Source organism: Protobothrops mucrosquamatus, unplaced genomic scaffold (assembly GCF_001527695.2).
Source record: "Protobothrops mucrosquamatus isolate PMUCROS unplaced genomic scaffold, P.Mucros_1.0 scaffold1047, whole genome shotgun sequence".
In the NCBI taxonomy this organism is placed as follows: Eukaryota; Metazoa; Chordata; class Lepidosauria; order Squamata; family Viperidae; genus Protobothrops; species Protobothrops mucrosquamatus.
In genome coordinates, this window is record NW_015387279.1 from 481,511 (window position 1) to 494,057 (window position 12,547).

Consider the following 12,547-nt stretch of genomic DNA (forward strand, 5'->3'; position numbering starts at 1 on the left):
TTTGACACCCCTGCTTTAAGGTGTTGCAGACATAAACTATATTCATGATGCCCCATGCTCTGTAGCATCGTTTCCAATTTATTTCAGAAATACTTTACAGGCATTATGGAAAGGCACTTAAGTTTCCTATTCATAATTTATGTACACCTCTAAGCCTCAATTTTTTATTCAAAAGAATATAGTGGTTTTACATTGTGCCAAAATTAGATAAATTCTGCCAGCTCAATTTATCCCTTATTAAAAACAATAGCCTTGTTCCCAATGAATTTAATTGGTCAATGCAGATGACATTAATATGTTACACAAATATCAAAGGTCAATTGACCCTGTCAACCAATCCAAAGTTATTAGTCTAATTCTACAAAATATTTGATGGAAGTCAATTCTAGTCAAAAGCAGTCAGATAACCATATCATGAGAATTTCCAAAATCTCATGAATTGCCCTATTTTGCCTTATTTTCCAAGGAAAAGTCCGAAAAATGGGGAATCATAGAAAAAGCAAGCCACTCCGTATTAAATAGATGATCTGATTATTTTTTCTGTAAAATGTAAACAACGTAGACTGTTAATCAATTTCAGAAGAATGAATAAATTATATTACTGCTAATATTAAAATAATGGAAATTTTATTTGAATGAAAAACTTGTTTACAATCAGTTATTAAGTGAAGAGTGAACAATTTGCATTTTTCTATTCTATGACACATGAAAAACCTCTCAGTAAATAAATATTTCTGTGAACAGATTTAAGATAAGGCATTTTTTTAAAGATAAAGCCCATATCAGTTGTTCCTGACCCTTCAACATGGCTCACATCAAAACATGGAAAAAAATTCACTGGATAATTCTGAAAAAAGGAGGCTGTTGGATCACAATCCAAAAGTCCCAGTGGCAAGAATGTTGTGCTCATCCATTAGAGAACAAGTTAAGTAACCTATTGCCCCTACTCAGAACTATTTACATTTTGCTGAATAATCTCTGAAAGCAGCACTCTGTTAGAATCAACATTCTGCACCCAGACTATAAAAATGGCTTTGAGAATATTTTTTGTCTACCATTTATAAAGTGCCACTATCAATTTTAAATCTGCATTTTGCCCACTGAGTACCAAAATACTGAAGAAACCATAGCTTCCAAATCCTGCTGTTTTTGACAAGAGTTTGAGGCTAATAATAGTCCACCATACAACCAATACCACAAAAGCTACTTACTGGGAAACAAATGCAGGTATGTAACTGAACCTCATGATGTTACATATGTACTCCTACAAACCATAATCAGATCCCACTTTGGTCTTTGTGAAGTCCATACTGCAATATCCTGAAACATTTTATGTTCATTACACAATGGAGAGAAGCTGGAATTGCAGTGCAGTATGAGCTCATTACAGCATCTTCAATTTTTTTTTTTATAATAGCATGCTTTTGTTTAACCAGCAGTTTGGATCAGAGTGGTAAGTTCTGTCCTTCAGGATCTGTATCGCTGTTGCTTGGTTGAGGATGAATTGGTAGAATATCTAGCTCATCCACCTGGGGTGTAGGGTGCATCACTACTAGCTGGTCCTGGGGAATGTCTGCTGCAGCTGCTGCTAGGTTGGTAATTGATTTACTTTTCACACACTGGAAGTCAACATGGCGACTTTTCCCTTCTTCCTTCTCCCATGACATCCTTATGAACGGTCTTTGGACATAATTATAGATTACCTCTGGTCTACCACCAGGTCGCTTCTTAACTTTTTCTTTGTATGTGGGATAACCTAAAAAAAAATATACCAATAACGGTTATAATTTTATTTCACTCAATGCTTGAGAACTCTGAGGTAGAATACAGCATATTATTCAACAAAGTATTTTATTTATTCAGCATATTTAAGGCACTCCATTTTGTAAATCCTTCCTCCACTGTTCATTGCAGTTTTATTGACACTCTACTTTCAAAACTTTTTGTAATTAGATTCACTTCACAAAAGATAAACGATTCAGTCTAAGTTGAAATTTCAAACTACGTTTCTGTATAAGAATAAGCCTTAAACTTAAGCAGAACTTCTGTTTATCTGGATAAGACACAGTACTGAAGAAAAGACAACACAGTGACTGGCCAAGGCTTATCTCTTTTTTTGAAGTCACCATGTTGCAGTATTATGTGGTCCTCATTTAAGACCCACTTGTTCAGTGACTGTTCAATCTTATGACAGCGCTAAAATAGGGTACTTACAACTTCTCCTCAAGGTTCTGGCTGTTGCAGCACCCCTGCGTTCATGTGATTGCCATTTGCAACTTCCACTGCCAGCTTCTGATAAGCAAAATCAATGGGGAAGCCGGTAGGCAGCTGCAAGTGTTGTTGTTAACAAGGACTACCTGTACTCCCTCTTATTTCACAGTGGTTTTAGATCATAAGTGTCTACATCAGGGGTAGTCAACCTTGGCTCTTTTATGACTCGTGGACTTCAATTCCCAGAATTCCTGAGCCAGCTTAGCTGGCTCAGGAATTCTGGAAGTTGAAGTCCACGAGTCATAAAAGAGCCAAGGTTGACTACCCCTGGTCTACATCCTAGTTTTTCACTACATGTTGGATTAGTCAAAAATATCAAATTATCTTACCTTCTATACCTAATCGAATCTTCTTAAGACCCCTTTCCTTCAGTACTGATTTGGCCACATCTCTGTTCTCAATATACTTGAAGAACCTATATAACTTTGTGCTATAAATAACTGGGGAGAAAATACATTTCATGAAATAAATAAACTGTATATAGCCAGTATACAACTAATGCATTTTGAAACATATTTTAAAACATATTTTAAAAATACGCATAACATTATTTATATTATCTAAGAATCCATGTTTTAATAGATTGAGGAGGGATCCAACATGGTAATCCAGTCCAATATACCTCCTACACACTGACTACATTGTAACACTCAAACGGAACAATGTGATTATAAGCCAACTATACCTACAATTCTCCAAATGACAGATTTGACAGGGCACAGGAAACATCACTCAATGTGGTGAATTACCATAAGAATTACGTCTAGTAAATGATGCATGTCTGCAAAATGCAGAATGATCCGAGGTAGGGCCAAAGCACATATGGATTTGGAGATGATGCTAGCATGCACAAACTTCCGTGTACCTCTGTTTCATAAAACTATATGCTGAACCAGCTTAAACTATGATATATGAATACTGAATTTTGTATTCTAAAAAAAGCTTTTACAATATATTGCCATTTATATTTCTCATAAGGAGCCTGAAGTAAAAAAAAAGCAAGGATGTAGTATAGCAGAAGTAAAAAAGTATTGCCCAAGAGGCTCACCTATATCTCTTTTATGCCTCCCAAATATTACAATGTAAGTAGAGCCAAACATTTAGACACTTTTTACTGTAATGGGGGGGGGGGGCAGGGGAATTAAAGAAGCAAAATGGATAGTTAAGCTTGAAGATGCTTAAGGAACCATTCTGAATTCTGAATCCCTCTCCCAGAATAGACCCCAGCGTTATTTATTTCTGGAGTCCAAAAATAACCTACCACACCAAGCCTTATGCAGCTTTAAATTTATTCAAAGCTGATCATCCCTGCTCTATATTGATGTACTGTAGTACATATAAATAGACTAGACTAGACTAGAATTCTTTATTGACCAAGTGTGATTAGACACACAAGGAATTTGTCTCCACTGCATAAGCTCTCAGTGTACATAAAACAATGTGATAAATCATGATCATAGTCATCATAAATCATAAGATACAACACTTAGTGATAGTCATAGGATATCAAATAAGCAATCAACATAAATCATATGGATACTAAATAAAATAATATAAATCGTAAGATACAAGCAACAAAGTTATAGTCGTAAGGAGATAAGGAGATGGGTAATAGGAAAGAAGAGAAGAATAGTAATACAGCCTTACTAGGTAGTTTGACAGTGTTGTGGGAATTAGTTGTTTAGCAGAGTAATGACATGGGGGAGAAGAAAACTGTCCTTGTGTCTAGTTGTTCTGGTTTGCAATGCCCTATAGCATCGTTTTGAGGGTAGAAGCTGAAACAGTTTATGTCCAGGATGTAAGAGTCTATAGATATTTTCACAGCCCTCTTTCTGGATTGTGCAGTATACAGGTCCTCAACGGAAGGCAGGTTGGTAGCAATTGTTTTTTCTGTGGTTCTATTTATCCACTGAAGTCTGTGTCTTGTTTGGTTGCAGTGCCAAACCAGACAGTTATAGAAGTGCAGATGAGAGACTCAATAATTCCTCTGTAGAACTGTATCAGAGGTTCCTTGGGCAGTCTGAGCTTTCTGAGTTGTCTCACAAAGAAAATTCTTTGTTGTGCTTTTTTGATGACACTTTTGATGTTAGGTGTCCATTTTAAATCTTGAAATATTATAAAACCTAGAAACTTATAAGGTCTCTACTGTTGATACTGGTCTAGTATTGCAAGAGGTGGTACTATAGGAGGGTTTCTCCTAAAATCTACTATCATTTCTATAGTTTTGAGTGTGTTTAGTTCAAGATTGTTCCGGACGCACTACAAGGCTAGTTGTTCAACCTCCCATATGTATGCAGATTCATCGTTGTCTCAAATGAGACCAATCACTGTTGTATCATCTGCAAACCTCAGTACTTTAATAGAGGGATCATGAGATACCATCATTGGTATATAGAGAGAAGAGGCGAGAGCACACAACCCTGGGGACCCCATGTGTTATTATACAGGTATCTGATATGATTTTGCCTAACTTCATCTGCTGCTTCCTGTTTGTTAGAAAACTTATGATTCACTTACAAGTGTGGTCAGGCATGGCTAGCTGATTTAGTTTAGTGAGAAGAATATCTGGAATGATGATATTGAATGCCGAGCTGAAGTCTACAAAAAGGACTCTTGCATAGGTCTTTGGCGATACAAAAAGTTATGGGATGTAGTGCAGAGCCATATTAACATCAACTGCCGATCTATTTGCTTGGTAGGCAAATTGCAAGGGGTTTAACAGTGGATCTGTGATGGTTTTCAGGTGGGCCAGCACTAGCCTTTCAAAGGTTTTCAACTACAGATGTCAAAGCAACCGGTCTGTAGTCATTCAGTTCCTTATGGGGGTTTTTTAGTGCTGGGATGATAGTAGAGCATTTGAAGCAAGAAGGAACCTCAGCACAACTCTAGTGATTTGTTAATGATGCGGATGAAGATGAGGGCCAGTTGATCGGCACATGCTTTCAAGCAAAAAGGATTTATCTCATTTGGGCTTGGTGCTTTTCCAGACTTTTGTCTGTGAAATAGACCTTGCACATCGTTTTCTATAATCACCAGAGGTGGGGGGCCCAAAGGGATGAGGTCAGTTGTAGGAGGCTTGGCCGTTGTTGGTGTATCTGAGATGGGGATGGTAGAGATAGGTGACAGTGGTTTCCTCTCAAACCTACAGTAAAACCAGATGTTTCTGTAATTCTGTCTGCCCTCTGTATCTGAAATCCTGGGGTATGCAAGTTGCTATCATCAATTGGCTCATTTAGCCAGGTTTCAGTGAAGCAGAGAGCTGCTGAGTTGTAAAAATCAGAGCTGCATCTGTTTAAAAGAAGTATTTCTTCCATATTATTGGTGAATGAACTTAAATTAGTCAGAAAGAGTGTATGAAGAGGAATTTTTATTCCCCTTTTCCTTAGTCTATTCAAAATCGTTGCTCGCTTATCCCTTCTCGCCTCTGTCATCTCCTTTTGTTTTTGTTTTTCCATTGTTCAGAGACAGCTATTTTTTTCTGGATGAGAATCTCTTTTGTGTTTATAAAAAAAGGGAGGAGGGTGTCGTCTCAGAAAGCTACCCATTAAAAAAACACTGCTTGGTGCTTAACAGTTGGTCTCTTGAGTATGAAATCCGAAGTGAATCACAGAGAATAATAAAAACAACAACAGAACTATCAGAGAGCATTTCACCGGGCCACCGTTGGCGGCGCCATTTTGAGGTAACTAATTTGAGGTGATTAATTTAAAAATTAATGATACAATTTATTATATAGAAAAGGGAATGAGATACTTATGTTACTTTTCTTTACAATTCGTGAAAAAAATACTTCATTGCAGGTTTACTGAAAAACTGAATGTTGCTTTAAGTTCATGGTATGTTCTTTGGAAATGGTGCGCCACAACCACTTAACTTAATTAATTAACTAAGCTTAGGTCCCAAAACCAGCTTACTTACTTTGAGAATATTCTTCTCCCATTTGAGGTGGGTACTCTTCATCCCAATCAACAACATCATCATCAGTGAGCACTACAATATGACATTCTCTTTCCCCGCTCTGAGCACTGGCTACCATCAGTGGCAGTATCATTTCTTCAAGGTAAAATTCAAATTGTTTCCGAGCACCATCATTTGATAACTCATGCATGAGAGCACCTGAAATGAGAGCAATCAAATTCATTACTCTCTGTTCATAAGAATGCTGAGCTGAATGTTAATGAGCCATTATTAATTGCTTCAATAAAAATATTACCTTTGGCACAACAGACGTGCAACATTACTATTATCTCATAGTTCTCATAATTGCTAAATGATGCTCAAAGATTTTAAATATGTTACCTTGGTACTTCCTAGCTTCTGGGCTTAGAACAGTAATTGCTGATGTTTACAAGGCATCTCTGACTTGCATATAAAGATAAATAAGATGGACCAAAATAATGTAACACAAGAATTAATCAACACATCAAAATTATTAGGGTTTTCCAGGCACCTCAAAAATCATGCCTTGCAAATAGTCAGATAGTTTTTTGAGCAGGTAACATACTTTCAATATTTTTCATTCTTCTAGTAGTAGAAGGTCTCATGCTACACTACCCAAAGAGTTCAAAGGACTGTATTTATCACCATTAATATAGCAAACAAAAAGGACTAGTAATTTACCTGCTACATTGAACAAGAATAATGCCATCGATGTTTTATGGGGGGCTTTCGGTCCATATTTCACTTTGCCTTTCTAAAGAAAGCTTAATCTAAAGGTTTAAACTGAATTAATTTTTTAATTAATTTTTTTTAAATTATAAACTTTATTACGGTCATAGACCAGCAATAGCCATCACTTTTTACAATATATTAAATAATAATAATAATAGTAAAAATAGTACTAACATTAATAGTAAATAACTGAATAATCCAGCCCCCCCCCCCCCACTGTCTCACTAAATGTACACTACCTCTAAAGACTGCGGTGACTAGAGGCTAAAATATTAATATTAAACTATTAGCTAAAATATATATTTTTGCCTTTTGGCAAAAAAAAGTTTGCCTAACTGTGGAGGATGAATTCCAGTCTGTTTGGAAGTAATTTCTGTTAGATAAATAAAGTTGTCTAAGACTCTCTCCTTCCTTATTTACTATCCTTGAGATTTGATTAAGCCAGCTCTGTGCCGAAGCAGCAAATATCGAGTGCTAATGTGGTGTAGCAGTTAAAGTGCTACTCTTGAAACCCGGAGACTCTGAATTCCAGGTCTCACTTAGTCATGAAAATTGGCTGGGAGACTTTGGACCAGTCTCTCTCTCTCTCTCTCTTAGCGCAAGTCACCTCATAGGGTGGTGGTTGTTGTTGTGCGGAAAATAGGAGGGAACTAATTAGTACAATTGCTATCTTGAGCTGACAATACGAAAACACACGTACACAAATAATAACTCTGACTCCAATTATACATTACTCATCTAATAATATTAATAGATATAAAGCCTGATCTAAGTAGTGCTCCAATTCTCCCTAGTATTGACAGCACAGACATACAGTAGCACCTGCAGCATATCTTATTCAATTAAAAGTATCCAAAACATAGAAGGGGCATTACTTTGACTGTTTTGAAAGAAAAATATAGGAAAATCCTATACTTGGGACATTTAGGTCTCTGAAAATTTAGAGAAGTTGAGTCGACTGAGCAAGTTCTCCTTCAGCATATACACATTGGAAATTCTCCAACCTTTTCACTAACTGAAAAGTTTATACGTAACAGAGTTCAAGCTATGCCTATTTATTAGACTAGAATCCCTTTATTAACAGCTTGGTAGTCTTGATATTATTTATGATTCCTACATGTAGTTTTTAGAGCTACAATGTTCTCTAGAGTTACGATGCAAAGTTTTAGCTCTATGTCCCATAGCTTAGATAGCTTATGTTCAGTGACATTTTTTGTGGTTCTCTAATAAATCTATTAATGTTTTTAAATAGATTTTATATTGCATCCTCTTTCTATATAATCAGTAGAAATATTTAATGTTAGACATTTGTAATTGTAATGCTAATACTTTTAAGTATTTTTTCCATTTTACAGTCCAGATATATGGAGTTGTTGGTTATACTTTGCATTATTATATGCTATATGAGGCTCGTCTATGAGTGAAATAAAATTTTATATATAAACCTCCACTTAACAGGTATAAATTCAGTATATATTACTAAACACAATAGTCTACCAAATCCACAATCTATTTTATGATATTAAAATTGATAAATGCTCAAATATTACTTAAAATTAGTTTATGGGCAGAAAACAGCATCTTAAAAAATATACATATAGGAGGTTAAGAGCAATGTTATACTTACTGAGGTCTCTACATTTGATAGTACTATAATCAAAAGAAATACATAGATAGTCACACGCTTCTCGTAATTCAGGAATAGATATTCCATCAGGACAACGTATCACCCCAGTCTTGTAATAATCCTTAAATTAAAAAAGAAAAAAAGAAACTGACTTATGAGAAAACATTTAATTTGTACAGAATAACCCTTCATTTTTCTACATCCTTGCATGTTTTTCTGCTGCTGCACACAAATTGGGTATCCAATGGTGCTGCAGAATGAAGCAATCTCCTTCCTGTCATAGGGAGACTACGATAGAACTAGAACAACAATTAAATTCTGAGAGCAATTCAAATTGCTTGGCTAACATTATGTCTAATGAATCTTAGGAAATGTCTCTTCCCTCAGAAATGTTATCAGACAAAGATTTTAATGTCTTCATTCTGTCTCTCAACTTCAGTCTTCTACTCTCATACTTACAAATAGCATAATTGAGAAGTTTCAGAACTCTGGTGTTTTTCTGGGCACTTAAAAGTCTTTTCAATTAATATATTAGTAATCATAAGCACACTTTATGAAAAATAGCTTGCTCACTATTGCTGGCTTTCCCCAACAATGCACTGCCATATTCCAGAAGAGAGCACATAAATGGTAATCCCAAAAGGAATGGCTAGTATCTTAACTAAGCCAAGAATCCTTTGACATTCAGACAAATTACATGAGTTGTGGGAACAGAGAAGTTTCAAAAATCACAGAGTTACATCTAAATTCTTTATCCCCGAATTTTCCAAGTTTTTATAAAATTGCAGCATGTATTAGTAGTACTTAGAATACCATTTAAATAAATTATAGATGCTCATGATAAACTTTTATAGGAATGACTTTCAATTTTTTAAATTTCATAAATGTGAAAGGGTGGGAAGAACAGTAACTTATGAGATCTCACCAGGATAGCACGAAACACAGTGGAACCAATTCCTTCAGCCACTTCATATTCTCCTTTTTCATTGGGCCGTGTGAAGTTATGTTCCCTTCCAGAACCAAACATCCTATATATAGGGGGGAAAAACCCATGTTATTCAAAATCCACACAGAGCATATCAGTATTTGAATTCAATTTGCTAAAACTTTAGAAGGAATTATAGGAAATTCAGAATATGCACTGTTAAGGGATTTGCAGACTTTACAAGAGGTTATATTATGTTCATATATCCAAAGGAAAAAATATTTTGAAATGTTTACTATATGCAAAATATGAATTTATTCAAAAACATTAATCTCTGAATTCAAACTTTAAGATAGAAGTGTTTTGCAACTTTTAGCGATGTTTGTGTGGAACTGGATGAGTAAGGAAAAACACTGATCTCCACATTAGTAGTATTATTAAACAGGCTATTCTTCAGAGCCTTCTCTAGCTGAAACATTAATTTTTTAAAAAAAGATCTTCCCTACATTAAAATAGCCAACCACTCTTGTTTTTTGGAAGATTTGCAATTAAATGTTGAACTGACATGTTTCAAAATAGCAGGTTAGCGGAGACTGAACATGCACTACATTAAGCTTTATATCATGTTCATCACCACCCTTTCCACAAACTTTGGCCTTGGCTACCAGAGCCTCTCCAAAGTTGCCTAACTATTATGTTTAACATAAGAGGGAAATAATTAAATAGGTAACGATAACAGCATTGTTACATTTTATTTAAGTTTAAATATAAATTAAACCAGCTGTTTTGTTTAATTACTTCTTGCTTTCCCCTTCTCTGCCCCTATTACTTTTTCAATGAGGCTCACAACATATTCAAAACCAAGTGTGGCCCTTGGTATTAAAAAAAAGTCTCTTACTATAGATAAATGCGTTGTCAATGTATGCATCCTCATTATCACATACTCTACTCCAAAATGAATTTGACACCACTGAAAAATTGTACGTTAGGTAATTTCAAAATAACAAAAGTATTATTTGAAAAGTAATTATTGAGAAAAAAGCCATGAAGTGTCTTATTTCCAGGAAGGATAGACTTGTCTAAAAAGAAACCACACAACAGCTAAATTGTACTTCATGAAAAATACAGTAATGCAGATTAAAGGAGACTAACTGCATCTGAAATGTTACACTCAAGTGTTTGACAGCAATAGCAATAGCAGTTAGACCAGTGTTTCTCAACCTTGACAACTTTAAGATGGGTGGACTTCAACTCCCAGAATTCCCCAGCCAGCAAATGCTGGCTGGGGAATTCTGGGAGTTGAAGTCCACCCATCTTAAAGTTGTCAAGGTTGAGAAACACTGAGTTAGACGTATATACTGCTTCACAGTGCTTTACAGCCCTCTCTAAGCAACTTACAAAGTCAGCCTATTGCCCCCAACAATCTACAGCTCCGCATTTTACCAACCTCGGAAGGCTGAGTCAACCTTGAGCCAGTGAGAATCGAAGAGTTGGCAATCAGCAGAATTAGCCTGCAGTACTGCTTTCTAACCCCTGCACCACCATGGCTCTTTGACAGAAGCAGCAAATAGTGAAATCAAAAATATTTCACAATACTAAGACATCTGTTTTTAGCCATGATTTACAGGGCTATCTGATGGTACATATGCAATAAAAAGCAATACCAACCTGCCCAGCATTGTATTTGGCTGTGCAGTAAAAACTGAAGGATCTACAACAAATCGAGTATTGTCCACTATAAGTGTTACTCTCTCTGAAGTCCTTATGTTCCGTGCGCCCTCTTTTGCATTCTCATACACAAAAACCATTTCTCCAGCATTCTTGCAACTCCCGTCTGAGCTTGACTGGCTACTGTTTCTACTACTGTTTCCTAGACTGCTACCGGAGCCATTCGGAGAAGCTTTCTGAGGACGAGGGCTGCTTGGTCGAGATGAACTATGATCCTTCTCACGTTCTGCAATGGAAAAATAATACAACTATTTAACACTGAGTTGCAGTATCAGAACATGTTATATTTCAAAAGCATATTTACAATGGCAACAGTTTTTCCACATTAAACCAAACATTTTTTTTTAATGTTGGTTTGTTGCCAGTAGTAACTCAGGGTAATACCTCAGGATATGTCAGAGAAAAGAGGCAGTCTCCTGGCACTAACATTAGGTGTGTTTACTGCCTGGAGTTACTTATAAAGTAATAAAGGTAGGACAAAAAAACTAATTAAAAAATAATCCAGCAATGGGATTATTCTAAAGTTTGAGATACCATAGACTAGTTTTCCCTAATGGAGTTCTCTCCAGATAGTTTGGATTACATCATACTCCATCACAAAAGGCTTGCCAGTATCCAAAACACGTGGAAGAGGATAGATTGAAGAAAAATGTCATACAACCAGTTTCCATGCTTAGGCTTCAATACAGCATATCAAACAGAACATACACGTGTAACATTGTACTCAAACATTTCTGTATTCGAGGGTTAAGTAATTTCCTCAGTAATTTTTACTTTCACACAAATTATAAATATTAAATGGTGAATGAGTTTTATATTTCTGCCATCCTGGAGGTGGTTACTGCGTTATTAGATTCCTCCTCCACTCTATGGTATACCATCCACCATCTTAGATATTTCTTTATTTTTAATGTATTTATTCTCTTACCATTTTAATCTTTTATATTGTTATACCACATCGTAAGTTACCCAGAGTCATGAGATATGGGCAGTGAATAAATTTAATAAATAAATATTCCCAATGAGAGTCTTAATAATGTTAATTTTGAAGCTTTCACATTTTAGGTCTGTGACACAAGAACCCAAGTGAAAAGATGTTTATGTTTGACAAAGATATTTACTTTCTTAAAAAAAACCTAGAAAGTAAATAACTAAAACATACCTCCTTGGTGTTGTCTTGTTGGTGAAGTAACATTTCTGATGCATGGAGTGAGCTGGGACTCAAGACGTTCATGGGATGAGTCACGTGATCTATCACTTGACCTTCTTCGCTCTCTTGATCTTTCATGCCCACCACTAGCCCCATGAAGACTCATTTTGCTGCA

General features: G+C 35.8%; 1 protein-coding gene across 4 annotated transcripts in view; it reads right to left on the reverse strand.

Moving 5' to 3' along the window:
• Positions 1-259: 259 nt before the first annotated feature.
• Positions 260-12,547, reverse strand: part of BTBD10 (BTB domain containing 10) — a 25,329-nt gene continuing 13,041 nt past the window's right edge. For 3 of the 4 annotated variants that reach the window (XM_015820046.1, XM_015820044.2, XM_015820045.1), the window contains exons 3-9: positions 12,385-12,538; positions 11,163-11,448; positions 9,495-9,597; positions 8,570-8,690; positions 6,190-6,387; positions 2,601-2,711; positions 260-1,756 (exon numbers count right to left, since the gene is read on the reverse strand). In XM_015820046.1, the coding sequence (XP_015675532.1) occupies positions 1,446-1,756; positions 2,601-2,711; positions 6,190-6,387; positions 8,570-8,690; positions 9,495-9,597; positions 11,163-11,448; positions 12,385-12,538 (1,284 nt within the window). In that variant the 3' untranslated portion in view covers positions 260-1,445. The remainder of the gene's footprint in view (positions 1,757-2,600; positions 2,712-6,189; positions 6,388-8,569; positions 8,691-9,494; positions 9,598-11,162; positions 11,449-12,384; positions 12,539-12,547) is intronic. The other variant, XM_015820043.1, reaches the window with a different exon arrangement.